This window comes from Prionailurus bengalensis, chromosome E1 (genome assembly GCF_016509475.1).
Source record: "Prionailurus bengalensis isolate Pbe53 chromosome E1, Fcat_Pben_1.1_paternal_pri, whole genome shotgun sequence".
Classification (NCBI taxonomy): domain Eukaryota; kingdom Metazoa; phylum Chordata; class Mammalia; order Carnivora; family Felidae; genus Prionailurus; species Prionailurus bengalensis.
This window is the reverse complement of record NC_057347.1, coordinates 40,857,907-40,877,031: the sequence shown is the minus strand read 5'-3', so window position 1 is coordinate 40,877,031 and position 19,125 is coordinate 40,857,907. Positions and strand designations below refer to the sequence as shown.

Genomic DNA, 19,125 nt, shown 5'->3' with positions numbered 1-19,125 from the left:
CAGGACGCAGACATACAGGCAGCACCTGGCAACATTCACCTTTAATTGTTACAAGTTCCAGTGTTTGCCCTGGCCGCAGTGGGCCGAGGGTTTCACAGACACTGTGGGCAAGAGTAGGCACAAAATGCCAGAGGGGCCTGCTCCCCTCTGAGTCGCATCCTCAGCGATGGCCAAACACCAGCAAGCTGGGTAGACTTCCTGTGTCCACCAGGCCCAGCCTTGCCCTTCCCAGTCTGGTTCAGAGTCTCTAGGCCCAAGCTAGGACGAGCACCCAGGCCCCCATTCCTCCTCACCGCTGAATCTCTGGGCAGCTCCAGGGCCACTGTGGCCCCAAGGAGAACACATTGTCAGCCATGGGCCTTACGGCGTCTGGGAGATGCGCTTCTGCAAGAGAGCCCAAGCTTTCTCCACCTTTGGGCAGGACAGAGTGTCAGGAGGAAGAGAAGACAGAGTCAGGCAGGCACCCACCGGAGACTCCTTCCCTACAACCCAGCCCTTTCCCGGGCACCAACCTGGCATTGCGTAACATGCGGTTCCCATAGGGTGCTCAGCACCACGTGGCTCTGGTCCACGAGCTGTTGCCCACTCATCTGGCTCTGCAACCGGCTCTGAGCTGCAGCTTCACTCAGGCCATCCCTCTCCACAATGCGTCGTATAGCCTGGGCACGGAGAAGGCATCGGTCAGCCCACTGGCTCAGAGCGGGCTGCGGTGTGCAGTGGGGATGGGGTGAGAGACGGGTCCAGATACCTCAGTCTCAGGGATGACAACGGTCCACACCTCATGCACCATGTTCTGCCAGCCGGCTTCAAGCAGCAGGGCGGCATCAATCACGCACACATGTTTTCCTGCGGGGAGACCCCAGTCACTGCCAGCAGCACACTGCCACTTGCCACCAGAGAGCCGGTGAAGCCTAGTCCCAAGGAAGTGGAGGGTCTGGCTTGGGGTGAGGAAGCTCCTAGGAGGAGAATCTGCTTAATGTCCCCCTTGGCTCCTCCCATCAACCCTCCAACTCACCCTCAGCCACAGCCTGGTTCATCTCCTCTCGAGCCAGTTTTGCGATAATTGGCCACACAATATCCGTGAGTATCTTCAGCTGCTTCTGAGGAGGGGAACAGAGGAAGCAGGCGATTTACCTTCCCTTGGAGATGGAGCCAGCCCGAGAGAGGAGGTGGTGGGGAACAGATGAGTGGAAACGCACTCTAAACCAGACCAGAAAGGTCCATTCAGTCCCAACCGCTGGTTCTAGTAGCAGCTGAGGAGTCCTTGGAGAGAAGCGTGCTTACCTTGTTCCCAAACACCCGGCTGCCTAGGACCTTCCTGTTGATAATGCCATCTTTATGGAGAATATCTGGACGAGAGACACAGGACTGGGCAAGGAGGCCAGGCCATCCCCTCACTTTTCAGGCCACTTCTAGCCCTCCCCAGGCATTACCTGCTCCAAAGGCTTCCACAACAGGCTGGTAGGCAGGACCCCCTGGGGCGTAGGCCCGATGGCCCAGGTGGTCACTGTCGATGACAAACGCCCCCAGGCCCTTAAGCCGCTGAGCTACTGAGCTCTTCCCAGAGCCACTGATGCCCGTCAGTCCAATCACGTAGAGCTGTGTGGGGAGTTCGGGCCTCTTCTGGAGGTAGAGGAGAGGGAACCCCAGTTACTAGGGTCTTCAGACTCATGCTTGAGACTGAAATCTTCAGTCTACTCTCCAGCATTTCCAGCCCACCCAAGCAGAGGAGAGAGAGGGCAGGCATACATATGGAGGCCGAAGCAGCTTTCCCAGCATTCGTTGGCGGAAGGTGGAGGAACTGACTTTGTCCTCTTCATTGTCTGTATGGTTTGGGTCCTTCAGCAGCTGGATCTGGTACAAGGCAAGCTCCTCCAGACCCTGAGGTTAAAGAGGAGGGGTGAGGAGAGGGAACGAGGGGCAGGAGGACAATGACATCTGAGCTGCCCCCTTATCCTCCCCAGAGGTAGAGCCTGCCTCCAAGGGCAAGCTGGGAAACAGTTCCTTCTCGCCTCTTCCTCACCACCCCAAGTCCTCTCTTCCCTCCTCTAGGGTCACGGTACTTCCAACAGCCCCCTACATGGCCTTCCCCAGCCCCATCCACTCCCTCTGCCAGTCTCCCTCAGGGGTTACATTCTCAAGACGGAAGCGGTTGACGGCCATCCCCCCACGATAGGTCTCCTCGCTGACCACCAGGAACTCCAAGGAGGGGTTAGAGCCAGCGGGCCCATAGGGATCCAGCAGGGGGGTGATATCAAAAGTCAAGGAGGGCTTGATGTCCACCAGGAACTCACTCAGATGTTCCACGCGTTCTGTGTAGGGTTGGAGCAGCTCAGGGAGCAATTTGCCTGGGGAAGGAGCCCAGTGAGATCTTTTTACTGGGGAGGAAAGGTATAGTCAAGTTTGGGGAAGACTATCCCTAAGCATCCAATCTCCAGAGGGGGGTGGGTGGCAGGAAGAAAGGGCTAAGCTGGGAAGTGCTGTATGTCAGGGGAGCAGTGAAGAGGGGGCAGCCAGCAAGCACGACAGTCATGGCAGGGGCTGGCATGTGTCTAGAAATGAGCAGTGCCAGGGAGCATCAGAGTCAGATGGAGAATTCCAAGAACCACCCCAACCACGAGTCTCCTCTTGCTGTAGCCCTAACACACTACCTACAACCCACAACCCACTCATCCATTTACTCCCAGGGTCTCAATCTTTAGGGTTCATGACCCGGAGAACTTCTCAAAAGTACAGATTTCCTTAGTTCCACATTTGGGGAAATTCTGATTTGAGTGGTGAGTAGATTACACACGGAGAAAGCTGCACTTGTTCGTTTAACATAGTTTCCTTAACACCCACTGGGTGCCAGGTGCTGTTACATACGGGAGGGGTGGGAAGTAAAGGATGCTCCCCCCCCCTCCTCAGTCTTGGCACTGGGGGCAAGGTTAAGGAGTTTTGAGGGTCCTCCCCTGCTCTACTCCAGAGTATCTCTCACTCACTCTTCAACAGGTCTTTGTCCGCTACTCCCACCACAAGCTGCTCCTGAGCCAGGATGCACGCAACACTGAGCAACACCTTGTGGGCATTGTGCAGGCGGTCAAACGTGCCACCCACAGCCCCACGGTGGTAGCCACGCACTGGCTGCTTTGGAGACCTGGCCACGGGAGAGGCTGGCCTGATGGTGGATGGTAAGGGGACATCCAGGGACTCCACAGACAGCTCTCCGGGCCCATAATCGGGGTATAGCAGCACCGAAGCCAGCTGGGGACAACAACTGTAGCAGCTGGTGGCATAACGCTCTAGCTGTTGTTTGACCGGGTTGTACTGGCTCCCATCCAGTGTCTGGAAGTCAGTGAGCACCACTTCCGGTGGGTGGGCCAGGTTCTGGACTGAGCTGGGAAGGGGAGGGAGAAAGGCGCTCTTGGCTCCTATATTGGTCAGCAGAACTCTGACATCCAGGTGCCTGTGGACATCGGCGCCAGCGTAGAGGTGCGTGATGAAATCCAGGACCTCAAACGTGGCCTGCACGAGGCTGGACTGGGGCTGGGCCGGGCCCCCCAGGCTCATGCCCGGCTGTAGGTGTACGTAGAGCGTGTGATTCACCAGCCGGGCCGCCGAGGTCAGGATGGGGGCCAGGCGAGGGGCCAGGGAGGCGAGCGGCGTCGTCAGCACCAGGAGGCCCGACCGGAATACGGCCATGCTGCCCAGGCCTGCGGACAGCCAGGAAGACGAGGCGTGGGTGACCGAGGGGTTATGTGGCTGAGGCCGAAGGCCCAGGAGAGGGGACCTGGCGCAGGGACGGGGTCTCAGTGCTGATCCAGAGGAACCCGGGGGAGGGCACGGGGCCTCGGGGCTATGCGCTAAGCCCCGGTTTCCACATCTCTCAGACGGAGCGGTGAACAGCTGAACTGAATCCAAATCCTGAGCAGGGAAACTGGACAAAAGCCCCTGAGTCATAGGGTTGGGAATCCAGAAATCCTGGGCCCTGCTGCCAGGCTGTACCAGGGTCTTAAAGGAATCAAAGGAGAACACTAGAGGGAAACACTCAGGCTCTGAGCGGTCTTCTACTTACTGAGACCTCTGGGCTTAGGTTCCGCTAGGGCCGCCGCGGAGCCTTACCTGGCTGCGACCCGGAAACAGTAGTTCAGCGCCTGCGGCCCCGAGCTACGGAACGGCAGAAAGGCCAAAGTATTTACTAGGTTCGGGAACCTCGCGAGATTTTGTAAGGAGTAGGGCGTGTCCTGCTGAGGAGGTGGGGCGGAGCTCGGAGGCTGGGGGAGCAGGTGAAGCTATTTATTTCCAGATCTCAACAATTCCCAGGTCAGTTGGTGGAGGGCGAGGCGGACCTGAAAGCCGATTTCACGGATGCCCTTTTGACCCTGACAGCAGAGAATGGCTTCAGCCTGGTTACCCTGGAGATAGCGGCGAAGGCAGAACACACACCTGAGTTTCCTCTTAGTAAGTTATAGGACATAGCACCTGGGTGGCTCAGTCGGTTGAGCGTGGGACTCTTGATTTTGGCTCAGGTCATGATCTCACGGTTTGTGAGTTCAAGCCCCACATCTGGATCCGTGCTGACAGTGTGGATGGAGCCTGCTTGGGATTCTCTTTCTCCCTCTCTCTCTCTGTCCTTTCCCCACTCGCACTGTCTCTCTCTCTCTCTCTCTCTCTCTCTCTCAAAATAAATATAAACATTAAAAGAAATAAATTACAGGGACGGAGGTGGGAGCCCCAGGACTCAGAGTCCCTGGAACCCTCCTGGTGCCCATCCACTCCAAGGATCCTCTTGTGGGAAGCCACAGGGCAACTCTGTCCAAGTCCCCATTTCACAGTTGGGGAAACTGAGGCCCTCTATGTTCCAAGGACATACGAGGAAGTAATGACAGAGGCCTGGTCTTATGGCTCCGTGGGATGCTCTCCACACCACTCAGAACCAGTTTGAGGGAGGGAGGAGGAGGAGAGTTCTGCATGGCAGCTGGGTAGAGTTGCCAGAGGATGGTCTTCAGACAGGAGAGAAGGGGAGGAAGGAGGGAGACCTAGTGTCAAGGGTTTACTGTGAGGCCAATAGGGCTGGAAAGGCTGCAGTCGGTAGTCTCTGTGCAGAGAGGAAACCAGGTTGCCGTCAGGAAATATTTCAAGTACATTGTTCACAGAGATCTCAAGAGGGAGGGAAACCAATCTCCCAAGATTCCAGTATCGTGCTGTGGTTTATTTCCCCAAACTAAGCAAATGCTCATTTTCATAGTTATGTGGAGTTTTTAAAATTCTTTAAGTTTATTTATTTTTTGAAAGCGCGAGAGAGCACCAGTGAGGGAGAGGCAGAAAGGGAGAGGGAGAGAGAGAGAATTCGAGGCAGGCTCTGAGCTGTCAGCTCGAAGCCCCACATGTGGGCTCGAACCCAGGTACCATGAGATCGTGACCTGAGCCGAAATCAAGATTCCGACACTTAACTGACTGAGCCACCCAGGTGCCCCCTTTTTTGTATTCTTAAAGAGGTGTCCCAAGGGGCACCTGGCTGGCTTAACTGGTGGAGCATGCGACCCTTGATCTGAGGGTTGTAAGTTAGAATCCCCACATTGGGTGTAGAGATTACTTAAAAATAAAATCTTAAAAAAGAAAATAAAATCAATAGAGACGTCCCAAAGGTGTATAAGCCTCTGGCCCCACAGAGCCTGGATCTGCCCCTGGAGTCAAGGATTGGAAGAGTTATAGAGCCACAAAGGCGTTGAAGCCAGCTTCAGACAGGAGACAACTTAGGTTGGATTTTAAAGAGAGGACCCCACATGAAGAAGCAAACTGCAGCCTCTCAGGAAATGCCCTGAAACACCTGGGCGCAATCTCACAGAGTCACTGTTGGAGATGTGAGTGCCAGCTGACCCTCAAGCTGGCCCTGGGCAATTGAAGGCTGTCCTTAGTATACACTATTCCCACAGCAGTAGCTTTGAGAGAGCAATGTGTCGTCGAGACCATCTGGATGGTATATGTGGCGGAACCTATTTAAGGCCTCTACATAAACTATTAAGATTCTGGTGGGCAAGTGCAGAGACCCACTTGTCTTGTAGTCGCCCAGGACAAGTCTCATATGTCAGTTCCCTTGCTAATTAAAACCCCCACCTCCCAATCTGGAGTGCTCTGCCTCTTTCTTTGGTCTCTCCTTGACCTCTGTGTATGGGAGCCAGTTTCAGATTTCACCCAGGGAACTTGTAGGTTGTGAACCAACAGTCACTTTTATTCAGTAAATGTGGATTTAGTGCCTCCCATGAACAGGAATGGTTCTAGGTATAAGGGATCAACCAGTGAACAAAACAAACCAACGAGCTGCCCTGGAGCTTAAGTTCCTATGTGTCTTGGGATAGGGTGGTGAAAGTTATAGATAAATGTGTAACAATAAAGTCAGCAGGTCAATAAATAAATCTCTGACACATCCAGTGGTGATAAGCGCTATGAAGAAAAATGAAACAGGGTAAGGGAACTATAACTGGCGTGGGAGGGGCGGGTAGGGAATGCTACTTTAGATAAGGTCGTCCAGGGAAAGACCTGAAGGAAGAGAAGAATCAGAGATTAGGGAAACTGTACCAGATAGAAGGAATAGCCAGTTCAAAGGCCCTGGGGCAGAAAGCCAGTAGGGCTGAATCAGATGATGGTAAGTGATGAAAGATAGGGTCAGAAAGGAGGTGGGGGCCAGATCAAAGAATGTGTTGGAGGTCTTGGAGAAAAGACTCAGATTTTACTTAGAAAGCCACAGGAGGTGTTTTAAGCACAGACATGGAATAACTTTCATTTTTAAAAGATCATTCTGGCTGTTCTGTGGAAGTTTTACTTGGTGGGCATGGGTTGCATCAAGGCAACCAGTTAGGAAACAGCTGCAATAATCCAGGTGCGGTGATGGTAGACCAGAGTGCATAGACCGGAGTGATTTCCAGAGTATTCCAAAATATCTTCCAGTCTTTGAAGACTGAGGGTATTTGCTGATGCGTTGGTTGAGGGATGGGCAAGAAGGAAGAGTGGAGTTGTCGGGTACTGAAGTGGGGAAGACTGGGGCAGGAGCAGTGGGAGATCTGGAAATCAGAACTTGCGTTTGGACACATTAAGTTTATTAGGGATCAAGTGGAGCTGTTGAGTAGGAAGTTGATGTGTGTCTGGAATTTGGGGAAGCAATACAGTTGGAGATATTGGAGACTTTGGTGAGGCTCATGGGTGCCTAAACAGTCCTCGAAGTCATGGGACTGCAGGAGACTATTAAGAGTATGAATGTGGGGCGCCTGGGTGGCTCAGTCAGTTAGGCGTCTGACTTTGGCTTAGGTCATGATCTAGTGGTCTGTGAGCTCGAGCCCCGCATCGGGCTCTGTGCTGACAGCTCAGAGCCTGGAGCCTGCTTCGTATTCTGTGTTTTCCTCTCACTCTCTCTCCCCCTCAAAAATAAATAAATAAACATTAAAAAAAAAAAGTATGAATGTAATTGAGACACCTGGCTGGCTCGGTTGGTGGAGTGTGTGATTCCTGATCTTGATTGAGGTTGAGGGTTCGAGCCCCACGTTGGGTACAGAGATTACTTAAAATCTTTGGGGCACCTGGGTGGCTCAGTTGGTTAAGTGTCTGACTCTCTATTTCGGCTCAGGTCATGATCTCATGGTTCCTGAAATCAAGCCCCGATCTCCAAGTCGGGCTGTGTGCTGATAGCAAGGAGCCTGCTTGAGATTCTCTCTCTCTGCCCCTCCCTTGCTCACAGGCTCGCTCGCTCTCTCTCAAAATAAACATTAAAAAAATTAAATTTAATTAAAAAAATAATATCTTTAAAAACATTATGAATGTAAATTCATGGAGGGGTCCCACTTTGCCTTTCTCATCATTGCATCCCCACCCCAGGGTGCGACCTTGTGAGTGTATGCATACACACACACACACACACACACTCACACTGGGGTGCAAAGGAACAGACTGGGGGACAAGAGCTGGGCTCTGAGAGCAGGTCTCAGAGATTCATGCCATCTTGGCCCTCTCCCCTTCTGGTGGCCTTTCTGGATCCTGAAGGCACAGCAGAACCATATGGGCCATCAGGGCAGGGAGACAGCAGGGATGAGCTGGCTGAGGCCCCCTGTCCCAGGAGTAGCCAGCAGTCCAACGCCCAGAGTGGATGGCTACCCGGGGGTAGTGGCAGGTCCAGATGCTGTACCTCCTTCCCCTCCCCCCAGGTTCCAAACAACCCCCCAGCAGTTTCCCCTCTATTCTGGCTTCCCAAAATCTCTGTAGCCATGGCCCTGCCCATTCCAAGTAGTCATTTCCGTCCCTCTCCCCCATCTCTTAGGCACCCCTACCCCTGTCCTCTACCCACACCCTCCTCATCAAGTACCCTCCCTGTTCACCCCTTCTTCAGCACACTACTTCTCGGGAAGTTAGCAGGAAATTGACCCCACAACCCTGCAAGCCCTTTCTCTGGCTTCTGCCCCTGGCTTCAGGAAGGAGGATAGCCCATTGGGCAGGCCAGCCTGCCCTGGAGCCTTAGCTGAACCTCCTGGTGAGTGGCAGCTTCTGGGCTGGTGGTGATCCCTCCAGCTGAGTTCTGTCTAGGGCAGGGGACACGGAGGAGGATGTGTGGAGCTGTAGCCTTATAACTCACTTGGCCTGTGTCTTCTCTACACATCGGGCTTCTGCACACGAACGCATAATAGTAACACCACTAAGAGTAGCGGTAATAGCGGTGCCTGCTATTAAAACCTCCTTCCCAGCACTTCCAGGAATTATCTCAACCCTTCATACAACCCATGACATAGGTCTTATACCCATTTTACAGTTAAGAGAACAGACTCAGGATAAGGCCCTTGCCTGAAGTCTCCTGACTAGTGGGGGCCAAATCACAAAAGGACTCTCCTCCTTCCCAGGTCGGCCTCACTCTTGCTGCAGACACCCTGCGGGAATCCAGGAATCACTCTCGACCTCGCCCCTCGGTGGGCTAGCTCCTTCCTCTTTCTGGGCCTCGCTTTCCGCGTTGGTATAACCCGGGCTAGCCACGGTCTTTCCAGATCACCCACCCGCTGCACGCGCCGCCTGTCGCACACGTCCCCCCCCCACCCCCCCCCCCTCCCACCAGAACCGCGCGCCCCTGGGGTCGCAAAGGAGGGCGCGGCAGACAGCGGCGGGCCAAGCCTTTATTGCGGGGCGGCGGGAGGAGCGCCGAGCGCGGGGCCGCCCAGGTCGGCAGCGGACTCCTCGGCGGGGTCGTCGGCGAACACCGCGCGGTGCATGGCGGCGACGTAGCTGCGGCCGCTGGGGTCGGTGAGACGCATGCGCACCAGGGGCAGGAAGCGTTCCGTGCTGAAGTAGCGCAGCGCGGGGCGTGGGGCGCGCAGCGCGGCGAGGAAGACCTGGGGCGGCGGGAGGAGGCGCTTGGCTGGGGCTGGCCGCCAACCCCCACGCGCCGTTCGTGCTCCCAGGGCCGCGCCCGGCGCCTACCTCGGTCACCTCCTCCGGGTCCTGCGCCGCCTCGTGGAAGATCCGCTCCAGATGGCGCTGGTAGCGGGAGAAGAGGTCGCGGGTCTCGGCGTCCGCGCCGTCCAGCGCTCCGCCCGGGCCGCCCTCCAGCTTCTCCTGGAAGGCGGTGCGCACCGGGCCGCACTCGATGAGGCTCACGCTGCGGGCATTGAGCGGCGGGTGGGCGGGGGCGCAGTAAGCAGCCGGACTAGGCGGGCGGGGCGGGCGGGAAGGGGTCTGCGCGTGGGCCTCGGGAGCGTTTGAAAAGCGGCTTACAGCGGGAAAGGCCCCCCGGAGTGTGAGGGAGCCGTGTGTCAGAATTCTAACCTGGCAGGCTCCCTTCAGCTGTGTGACCTTGGGCCAGTCACCTAACCTCTTTGGGCCTCCGTTTCCCAGCTGGGTGGCGGAAGTGAGATAACGAGTGCCAAGTGCCCAGTGCTGCGCCTGGCACACAACAAATGTGAGCCGCAGTGGAGAGGGACCAGCTGAGAGTGGCTCCAACAGGTCAGGGTCCTGGGGTTCCCAAAATCAGGGTTCAGAGGGCTCTGGGGGTGGGGCGGTGACTCACTGGACCCCGAAGGGCGGCAGCAGAACCGCCAAACTCTCGCATAGACCTTCGATCGCAAACTTGCTGGCGCAGTAAACGGCGTTGAATGGCAGCCCTTCCAGGGGAGATGAAGCTTTTGGAGGCGCCCGGAGCCCACTGTAGCCCCTGGCACTGTCACCAGGCCCCACCCCTCCCGCTGGCCCTCCCCCATTCCACGCACCCATCAAGCCACCCATGCTCCCCGTCACCAATACGCGTCCCGAGCGGCGGCGCTTCATGTCCGGCAGGAAGGCCTGCAGTGTCCGCACCGTCCCTGCCACGTTCACGTCCAGCACAGACCCGACGGCGCCAGCCTCCTGCACCTCCAGCGGCCCGAGCAGGCCCCGGCCCGCATTACACACTGCGGGAAGAGACGCCGAACCCCACCTGCCTCGCCTTCCTCAGACCCAGCCGGTCCCCTTGAGTTCCCGGGGCCTCAGGACATTTTGGTTTGGACATAGGGTGGGGAAGGTTCCTGCATACGTGCTGCGGGGAGGCTCACCCAGCACGTCCACGCGGCCCTCGGTCACGCGTGCCCGGGCAGCGGCCACGGAATCTGCGTCCCTCACATCCAGCTGCAACATCTCCAGGGAGCCAGGAGGGCACCCTCGGGACTGGGCCGCCTCCCGCAGCGGGCCCTGCGCCCTCAGGTCCCGCAGCGTGGCATACACTGGAGGTTCAGGGAGAAGACAAGGATCTGAATTCCCTGCTTACCCCTACCTGGGTCTCCTTGGGCTAGCGACTGCTCCTTTCTGTCCCAGCCCCTCATATACCTTTGAATCTCCGGGAGGGGTCGGATGCCAGACGCAGAGCCAGGTGCAGGCCGATGCCGGAGGAGCAGCCCGTGATGAGCACCACAGTGCGGTCCATGGGGAGAGGAGCTCGGAGGGGCGCCGGGAATGCAAGGCTTGGGTCTCTGAGCTCGAGAGCCCCTGCTCTGACCCGCCTAGGGCATGCCCACCCCTTGTTGTGTCTCCAGCATAATCTCAAGGCTGAGCCCTCCCGCCAGTCTGGGGCCTGCTCTCCCCACCTTTTATCTTGGTCAAAGCAGAGCTGAGGCCACTCCTGGGCATACCCCTTCTTCAGCTACCGGCCAGAGGGAGGGCAAAGTTTGCAAGCAGATGTGGGCTCGCCTGTGGGCACTGAGTGCCCTGGGCACCCTTCCCCTGTGTGTGCCTCTGTCCCATAGGGACAACGATAGGTTCCAAAGTTTGCTGCTGAGGGTGTGAAAGTATACATTTTGGGGAGGGCATTATCAGTTCCAAGGTCAGGTGTCAGTATTATGTACAGGGAGGCTGAGGCAAGGGGGCAGGGGGAAATGGCATCCACACCAGTGTCCATGCTGTAGCCGGGAGTCCTCCCAGCCATCTCAGTAGTGACGTTTGGACAGATAGGCCCAGGCGATTCACCAGTTTATTAAGTCGTATTAAAACAGTACTTTGATCCCAAATTTGGAGTGGGGGAGGAGAGCAGCTCACCTCCCTCTGCAGTTCCCAGGCTTGGTCCCCCAGCGGGCCTTGAGTTCCTCTGTCCAGGCCTGGGGCCCTCCTGTGATGCTTGCCTAGCTCCAGGCCCTGGGAACCTGCCCAGGCCCGGAATTCGGGAAGAACGCCGCCCAGGGGGTGGTTAATCGGTCACAAGGAGCCAGCCACCAACCGGGGATAATATCTGAGGAAGAGCTTTTTGGCCAGGTCCACAGTGTCACCGTGGGGCTGGCTAGGATACCTTTGTGTGCTGAGGACAAAGGTCTGCTCCAGCTGGAAGGCATTCTGGTCAAACTGGTGCTGTTGGAAGGGAACGCCTCGGACCAGGCTCTCCACCAGCATCTCCATGAAGAGCCGCCAGCGCGGGGTATAGTAGTCAGCCACCAGCCCCGCCAGCTGCTTGTTCGCGTAGTCCAGGATATTGCCCTCGGGCCCCCACAGGGTCAGCTGGTAGCGGCTGTTCTGCTCATAGAAATGGGCCTCGGCCTCACTGACGGCCGCTGCCCGGGCCTGCTCCAGCCAACTGCCCAGCAGGAAGCGGCTGTCACTAGCCAGCACCTTGTCCAGCGAGGGCAGAAGCTCGTAGACCAGGATGCCCGCCGCCCTCAGCAGGGGAACCAGCTCCTTGTTCAGGTAGGCCGTCCTCGCCTCCCCATAGTACAAGCTGACCAGCTCCTGGGCCGCCTGGCGAGTGACGTCCAGCAGGTCGTAGCGGAAGGTGGGGCTAGTGGCCAGGCTGGGAGTGGTTGTTAGCAGCAGCCGCCAGGCCTCAAACACATCTGATCGATTGTACCAGACAGTGGTAGTCATCTTCAGGGACGGCCTCCTGACCAGGGGGCTGCGATTGTGCCCACTGCAGGCCTCACCAGAGCAGTTGTAGACGCTCCTGAGAAGTAGCCTCCAGGCGGCCTCCGTATTTCCGTGGGAGACCCCATACCGACGGGCCGCAAAACCAGTCACCCAGGCCTCCAAATCTGCCACTGGGTCCTTCCGCCAGCCCAGCTCTGCCATCAGGGCATAGACCACTTCGTTCTGGCCAATACCCTCCGGGGCCATGCCTGTACCTACCATGGTGGAATTGGGGAAGAGGCGGGCAGCGGCAGGACCTCGGTTCACGGCCTCCAGGGCCCCGAACAGACCGTGGTTGCCCCCAAAGTTATGCAGCATGCACCAAATAAAGGGCTGGCCCTGGAAGGAGGCTGTACGGATGTACACAGGCTGGCTCTCAGCAAACAGGTCCAGAACCAAGAGGCGGCCACGGGGTACGGCCCCCAGCACGGCGCTCACCTGGGCAGGCCCCCAGAACTGGGGCTGGTGCTGGAAAAGCCAACCTTGGAGCAGCCACACGGCGTCAGGGTCCACTGTGGTTGGGGCAGGGGTGGAGAGACAGAGAAGAGGGCTGATGAGAGGAGACGGGGCAGGGGAACATTCACCCCATTCTACAGATGAGGAAACAGGTCCAGAGAAGTTGAATGACTCTATCACGGGACACTCCTTCCCGTCACCCCCGGCCCACGGGGCACAGCATTCACACAGCCTTCCCATCTAGAAGCTCCTCCTCCCAGCTAGAAGCTCCAGGCCAGTGTTGTCCAGCTTTATGAAGCATCAGAATTACCCAGAAGGCTGGCTAAAACGGATTCCTGGGCCCAAGCGCAAGTCATTCTGATTCAGGAGAATCTGCAGACCTGACAGGCTCTGGGGTGATGCTGATGCCGCCAGTCCTGGATCACGCTTGGAGCAGGCGCTCACTCTCAAGGAAGCCGGAGCCAACGGGTTCCCTTCCTGGCTGACACACAGCCCACCCAGCCCTACCCCCCCCCCCCCCCCGGCCATTCCCGACCTGGCCCCTCTCTGCCCCACCCCTGCAAGTGGCAGGAAGGAGCACTGGGTTCACATCTGTGCCCCAGGAGGAGCATCCACCGGCTTTGAACACATCCCCTAACCTCTGGCCCGTGTTACCTACCTCAGCTCGGAGGCAGAGGCCAAACAGAACGTTTTCAATGGCCAGCACTTAGTGACTTTACTCTGGGCCAGGCATCATTCTACTTACGAGGGAGCCTCACTCTACAGACGAGGCAACTGAGGCACTGGCAGGGAGGAAGTGGCAGCGCCAGGGCTGGAGCAGGCTGTCTGGCTCCAGAGCTCACCTCTCCACCACAGTGTGATTAAATGAGATGGTGTGTGTGTGCACAAGTACTTGGTAGACCATCGGGTGATGTGAGTCAGTGCGACGGTGTTGTTCCCAGTCTCTTTTCCCACCCCACCGAGCTGTGCCACGCCTCCCCTTCCCACCTCCCCCTGGCACCGAACCTGTGACCATGGCCTGGTAGACAGAGGCTGTGGCTGAGGCAAGGTAGGAGGGCTCCGAGGAGGGGGGCTGCATCTCGTTGAAAGTGTCGGCCCCGTAGATGTGGTCCGTGCCAAACTCTTTGGTCAGTTCCCGCAGGAAGAGGCTCCCAATAATAGGGAATAGAGGATCTTCCGGAGCCAGGAGGAAGGAGCAGGAGTAGGAGCAGTTGAAGTGTCCCCAGCTGCCCAGCTGGGTGACATTGACCTGAGGGAACACCCTAGTGGCGGGGGGCAATCCAGACATTTACCGGAGGCTGATGTGGTATCCGCGGCCAGCTCACTAGCTTCTCTGCAGTTCCTGGAACCCATCCCAGTTTCTCCTGCCTCTGTGCCTTTGCACATGCTGTGCCTTGTGGCCGGAGTCCTTTCCTCCTCCCTCCCTGCTTATCTAGCTGGTTATTCCTTTGAGTTTCACCTCATCTGGAAAAGCTTCTGCTGTCTCTCCCCCTCCCACGGGCTGAAACAAGCAACATTCAGCTTTTCAAGATCTGGCCCAGTGCTGAGCCCTGGCTTCCCCGCAGAGGCGGCCCAGACAGAGAAGTGGGCCCATGTGTATTCCGCCCTTATCCCTGCCCTGTCTCCCCCTGTCAACCTGTCACCCAGCAGGAGCAGAGCGCAGCGCGCGCCTTTGTCGCTGCATCCCCAGGACCCAGCACTGAGCCTTGTCTGACAAATGTCTTCTGACTGTATGAATGAGGATCTGGCCACCCAGGCGGGAGGTGAAGGGGTGGCCAGTAAGGCCAGCAGCATGCACTAAGCCCTGTGACAGTCGTGGGAACCAGGTTGTCATGGGCATGAAGGAGGTGGTAACCAATGCTGGGGGTCCCAGCAAAGCTACCTGAAGGAGGGGAGGTCTCAGCTGGACCTTGAGGAATTTTCCGGTCACAGCAGGGGAAGAGTCGGTAGCACAGAGAAGCAGAAAGGACAGAGAAGACTGGCGCGCCCCAAGTGTCACTAAATAAGAGGTGCCACTTGCGAAGACTGTGCCGAGCCACATATACTTGACAAGTAAGGAAACGGAGGCACAGAGCAGTCATGTAATCTGAGTCCAAGTTCATGTTGCTAGTCGGTAGCAGAGCCAGGAATCAAGCCCACGCCTACATCCAGAACTTCAGTTTTTATTTTAATTACGTCTTGCAGGGAAGAAGAAATTTCCTCTCTGAGCCGAGCAGGGGGTGGGGGGAGGAACCTTACCTGGTGATAGCCTTGGGGACATGTCCTGCAAATGCAGGTAACACTGGGGTCATGCCGAAGGAGCGCATCCGGTCCAGGATCCGATGCTGGGGACAATGGAGGGGGAGCTGGTAGGCATGGCCCTGAGGGCGTAGGTCCTCACTCCCCCAGGGCACACAGAGTTCCCCTCAAGGCCCAGTTAAGAGCCCTGAGGCTGGCCAAATACCGCCCTCCTTGGCCCATGACTCTCTAGCACTTTCCAATTCTGCCCCCTTTCGTTCTCCGTCCTTTTACCTGTAGGTAAAGCTGTTTGATGTGCCAGGAGGGGGGCAGGGGGCCACCCCAGGTGTGCAGGTTGCCCATGCGCCCCCAGGCCAGGAAGGCAGGGCCAGTGAAGTACTCATCGATCTCTGACTGGGTCAGGCCCAAGGCCAGGTACACCTGAGGAGGAGGGCGATCCCCACACGTGAGTACACATAGATACATTCATCTCCATTCATTGATTCATTCATTTCACAAACATTCATCTCTTCTCTGTGCTGAGCCCTGGAGTTACTAAGACAAAACGTGACCCTTGGCAGGAGCCCAGAGTCCAAGAGAAACAGACCTGTGAACAGGTGAGTTTACTAATGTCAGCCTTGTCGCCAGGGTGAGGTGAGGCACAAAGGGGCTCTCCCCAAAATGGGGAAGGGGCCTTAGAAGGCCTCATGGAACGAGGCTGGCTAGAGTGATGGGTGAGGCCAGCTCCACAGGGGCCGAAACGGGGCCCAGTGCAGCCAGAGCCCTCAGGGCCCAGGCCCAGAAGCGCCCAGGCTGGGGACAGCCCGAAGGGGACAGTTGCTCCTGAGTGTGACAGCAGCAGGTCTCCGCCAGATTTGCACCTCAGAAAGGACGCGGCTGGAACTCAGGAGCCAGGAGTCCTGTTCAGAGGCTCTTGTGGGGAAGAGGGTCATTCATTCTTGCGTGACTGGGGCCACGAATAAGGATAAAGAGCGCTCCTCTGTGTTTTGGCTCAGAATAGAAGCCTGTTTCCAGAGGGCTGGGGCCACCGTGCACGCCACAGACACTTCTGAAGCCTTTAGTCTGGGTACCAGACGCTGTGCTGTGGGGGAGGCAGGGACACAGGGGGAAGGAGGATGTGGTGGGCACGCACCCGCTGCCAGATGGCCTCCTGGCCGCTCCAGGCCAGTGCCAGGTTGATGCCATTCAGTGCCATCCAGTCCAGCTCCTTCTCCCAGCGGGCCCAGTCCCACCACACGAAGGAGTAGCTGTGCGTGCACACATTCTGGTAATAGCGGTACCTGCGGGCAGGGGCATGAGCCGCGGCATGTCCCTGGGGGCAGCGGGGATGCCCCCCACCCCCCCCAACCCCAGATCTAGCCCAAAGGGGAGGGGTCCCAAATGTAACCCCTCTCCTGCTTCACTCCAGGACCCACCCCAGGTGGAGTTGAGACTCAGTACTGAGGCAGGAGGGAAGGGAGACTCAGGTGACAAGGTGACCAAAGTAAAGCCATTTTGGTTTTAGGCTGACCCTTCATCTAAAAGTCAGCAGGTCATAAAAAGAGTCACAAGACCCCACTCCCTCGGGCAGTAAAAGCCACAAAGGCTGGACATTCTTAAAACTGCTCCTTATGGGTAAATCCACAACCCAATCACAACCCTGAAACAATGGAAAAGCTAACCAGCCAATGTAAAGGTTAAAGCCAAAGTGAGAAGCCTCTCCCTATATGGATAGCTAATTTAAAAAAACTTATAAATCCCTTCGTTAGAAGCAAAGGGGGGTGTGTCGTCCCCCTCCTCTGGGAGGAGAGATCCCTACTTTGTGAAGTAGCACCTTTCTTACTTCTAGACTTCCTAAGTCTTTGTCCCTTTCTCTAAACGGCTCGCTCTTGAATCTTCCTCCCCAAAAGCCAAGAACTTTCTTGGCCAGGGTCCTGAGACCCTCCAATTTGGGGCCTCGGACTGTGGGCATCATCAGTACGGGAGCTTCCTACGTGCCCCCGACCTGTAGCCAGGCAGGTATCTGGGAGAGCACAGCTGACCCTTCTAGAGCCCCCTTCTGCACCGTGTTTAAGTGCTCTATGGCAACACCGGTCCCTATCCTGGAATGGGGGGGCGGGTCTCTCTCCCCACAGTCTAAAGGGGAGACAGATGAGTGAACACACGACCTCCCTGCGGTGGGACAAGCTCCAGAACGGAGGCTGCGAGGGGGTGGATACCATTCCTCTGTGGTGCATCTTCCAACAGAAGGTGGGGAGGGAAATGACTAGCGTTTTTTGGTCACTAATTATGCACCACAAATTCTACCCCCGTCACCGTGCAAATCCTCACAACCAACACTGCGTGGTAGAGGTCATTACTTCCGCTTTTCAGATGAGCCAGCCGAGGCTCTGAGCGGCTAAGTGACTTGCTCAAGGACACACACGGCTTTGAGAGGCAGAGCCTCTGGGATCTGAAGCCAGAGCTGTGCCACCCTAAGGCCGGCGCTACGTTCAGTCTCGGTCGCTGCGGTAGCGACCGGGAGAGCGCGGGGTGGGGCGGGGACTCAGCGAGGGGCGGCGCCCCGGGACGGGAGGGGGCAAACACGCGGGGGGGGGCGTGGAGCCCGGCGGGTGGGCCCCGTACCTGTTGGGCGTGGCCTCGGTCAGCTCCTCGGGCACGGCGGGCAGCGGCTCGGGCAGGCGCAGCTGAGAGCCCGACCAGGCCACGTGGCAGCCGCAGAAGTCGCGCAGGTAGCGGTGCAGCCCCGCGGCAGCGGCCACGCCGGTGGAGCCAACCACCCGCACTCGCGCCCCGGCGCCGCCGCCGCTCAGGCGGTAGGTGTCCAGGCCGGACTCGGCCGCCAGGGCGCGCTCCACCGACACCGAGAAGGCGGCCGCCCGCCCGGGCCCCAGCAGCCGGGCCAGCAGCGCCCGCACGGCCGCCGCCTCCCGGGCCTCGTCCCCAGCCGAGCCCCCCGCGGCGGCCAGGAGCAGGAAGCCCAGGACCCCAGCCACAGCGGCCCCCATGGTCTGGCGGTCTCAGGCTGGCTGCGGCCCCACGGCATCCATTGGGACTCAAGGCTAGGGGCGGGACGACCCGCCGTCCAATCAGCTGCGGGCCTCAGGCCACGTGGCACAGAAGTTAGTGCACCGGGAAGCTCCGGAGAGACCGCGCTTCCGGGTCCCGGACCAGCTCTGGGAGGGTGTCTTCTGACCGACCGCACGTGGTGCGGGAGCGCGTGATCCCACTGTCATCAAAAGCCCGGGATGTGATCCGCTGCCCTTCACGAGCGCCAAGACGCCGTTGTATCTGAAGGGCTTTCGCATGCAATTCACTGTCCTTCCGTCCAGGCAACTGTCCACAACAGATATTTTTATGTGGGGTTTTATTTTGTAGCAGGCATTGCCACCCTTCTCTGGGGGAGACCTAGAAACCAAACACTCACATAAATAAAGATCTCAATTATAGTTGTGAGGCTGTGAGGAAATACAAAGGTACCCGACTTAACGCTTCCACACTTGATCTTAGCCAAAAGGCTGAGAAGCGATTAAGCCTAAAGCTTCTAAAAGGAAGTGACATTTAATATGAATTAAATTGGAAATGACTAGGAAAAGAGAAGAGAGAATTCTGGGCAGAGAACATGTAAATAGGAAGACTGTGGAAGGGTAAAGAAAGCTGGGCAGATTTGAGGAACTAACTAAAAATTTCGGAAGTTGAAGAAGTGGGTCATGTGAGTCTGGTCTGGCTGTGGTGGGGCAGGGCCTGGTGGGTGAGTTAGGGGCTCTCCATTTGATCCTTAAAGGGTAGCCGCAGCAGGACAGGTCAGGAGTTACCTTCATTTTACATATTGGGAAACTGAAGCCAGAGAAAGGATGTGACTCGGACAAGCTCAGTAACCGGTAGGAGAGCATGTCCAGGACTAGAACCCAGACCTCCTAACTCCCAGACTGGCGTTCTTGCCACCGTTCCCAAATGATGCAACTTTCAGGCTGCCTGCCTGGGCAGGATGGGGTTGGGCGGGGCTATGTGGTGGCAGGTAGAGATGGGGCCTTTAGGAGGACCACACTTTCTGAGAGGATTCTGGGTCCTTTTGGAGGCAGG

At 57.4% G+C, this 19,125-nt stretch overlaps 3 protein-coding genes across 7 annotated transcripts; all 3 read right to left on the bottom strand.

Annotated features, from left to right (window-relative positions):
- Positions 1 to 26: 26 nt before the first annotated feature.
- Positions 27 to 4,188, bottom strand: COASY (Coenzyme A synthase). Of its 5 annotated transcripts, none has more exons than XM_043584535.1 (10): positions 4,102 to 4,188; positions 2,982 to 3,692; positions 2,134 to 2,348; positions 1,750 to 1,881; positions 1,434 to 1,623; positions 1,285 to 1,349; positions 1,016 to 1,100; positions 749 to 846; positions 513 to 659; positions 27 to 411 (listed from the first exon to the last, which is right to left on the bottom strand). In XM_043584535.1, the coding sequence occupies exons 2-10, from the start codon at positions 3,679 to 3,681 to the stop codon at positions 361 to 363; spliced, it is 1,683 nt and encodes a 560-aa protein (XP_043440470.1). In that variant the 5' UTR covers positions 3,682 to 3,692; positions 4,102 to 4,188; the 3' UTR covers positions 27 to 360. The 5 variants fall into 5 exon arrangements, with proteins under 5 accessions (XP_043440470.1, XP_043440473.1, XP_043440471.1 ...); XM_043584538.1 differs by having other exon boundaries at positions 1,434 to 1,620; XM_043584536.1 differs by having other exon boundaries at positions 4,055 to 4,112.
- Positions 4,189 to 9,110: 4,922 nt separating this feature from the next.
- HSD17B1 (hydroxysteroid 17-beta dehydrogenase 1) lies at positions 9,111 to 11,316 on the bottom strand. The gene is made up of 6 exons (XM_043584532.1): positions 10,810 to 11,316; positions 10,539 to 10,706; positions 10,218 to 10,397; positions 10,019 to 10,112; positions 9,433 to 9,610; positions 9,111 to 9,344 (listed from the first exon to the last, which is right to left on the bottom strand). The coding sequence occupies exons 1-6, from the start codon at positions 10,904 to 10,906 to the stop codon at positions 9,129 to 9,131; spliced, it is 933 nt and encodes a 310-aa protein (XP_043440467.1). The 5' UTR covers positions 10,907 to 11,316; the 3' UTR covers positions 9,111 to 9,128.
- A 115-nt stretch (positions 11,317 to 11,431) lies between these two features.
- Positions 11,432 to 18,112, bottom strand: NAGLU (N-acetyl-alpha-glucosaminidase). The gene is made up of 6 exons (XM_043584531.1): positions 17,668 to 18,112; positions 16,196 to 16,343; positions 15,337 to 15,483; positions 15,064 to 15,149; positions 13,831 to 14,087; positions 11,432 to 12,881 (listed from the first exon to the last, which is right to left on the bottom strand). The coding sequence occupies exons 1-6, from the start codon at positions 18,048 to 18,050 to the stop codon at positions 11,671 to 11,673; spliced, it is 2,232 nt and encodes a 743-aa protein (XP_043440466.1). The 5' UTR covers positions 18,051 to 18,112; the 3' UTR covers positions 11,432 to 11,670.
- Between the last annotated feature and the right edge of the window lie 1,013 nt (positions 18,113 to 19,125).

Coding starts and splice junctions, on each gene's coding strand:
- COASY (XM_043584537.1), bottom strand. CDS start 3,939: ATGACTCAGGGGCTTTTGTCCAGTTTCCCTGCTCAGGATTTGGATTCA. Junction 1,624..1,749: donor AGCTGCTTCGGCCTCCATAT/GTATGCCTGCCC, acceptor CTCTACCTCCAG/AAGAGGCCCGAACTCCCCAC. Junction 847..1,015: donor GAACCAGGCTGTGGCTGAGG/GTGAGTTGGAGG, acceptor GTCTCCCCGCAG/GAAAACATGTGTGCGTGATT.
- HSD17B1 (XM_043584532.1), bottom strand. CDS start 10,906: ATGGACCGCACTGTGGTGCTCATCACGGGCTGCTCCTCCGGCATCGGC. Junction 9,611..10,018: donor CTGCCGCCCTTCGGGGTCCA/GTGAGTCACCGC, acceptor CAATGCCCGCAG/CGTGAGCCTCATCGAGTGCG. Junction 9,345..9,432: donor ACCCGGAGGAGGTGACCGAG/GTAGGCGCCGGG, acceptor CCGCCGCCCCAG/GTCTTCCTCGCCGCGCTGCG.
- NAGLU (XM_043584531.1), bottom strand. CDS start 18,050: ATGGGGGCCGCTGTGGCTGGGGTCCTGGGCTTCCTGCTCCTGGCCGCC. Junction 15,484..16,195: donor AGGAGGCCATCTGGCAGCGG/GTGCGTGCCCAC, acceptor CCTCCTCCTCAG/GTGTACCTGGCCTTGGGCCT. Junction 15,150..15,336: donor TCAAACAGCTTTACCTACAG/GTAAAAGGACGG, acceptor CATTGTCCCCAG/CATCGGATCCTGGACCGGAT.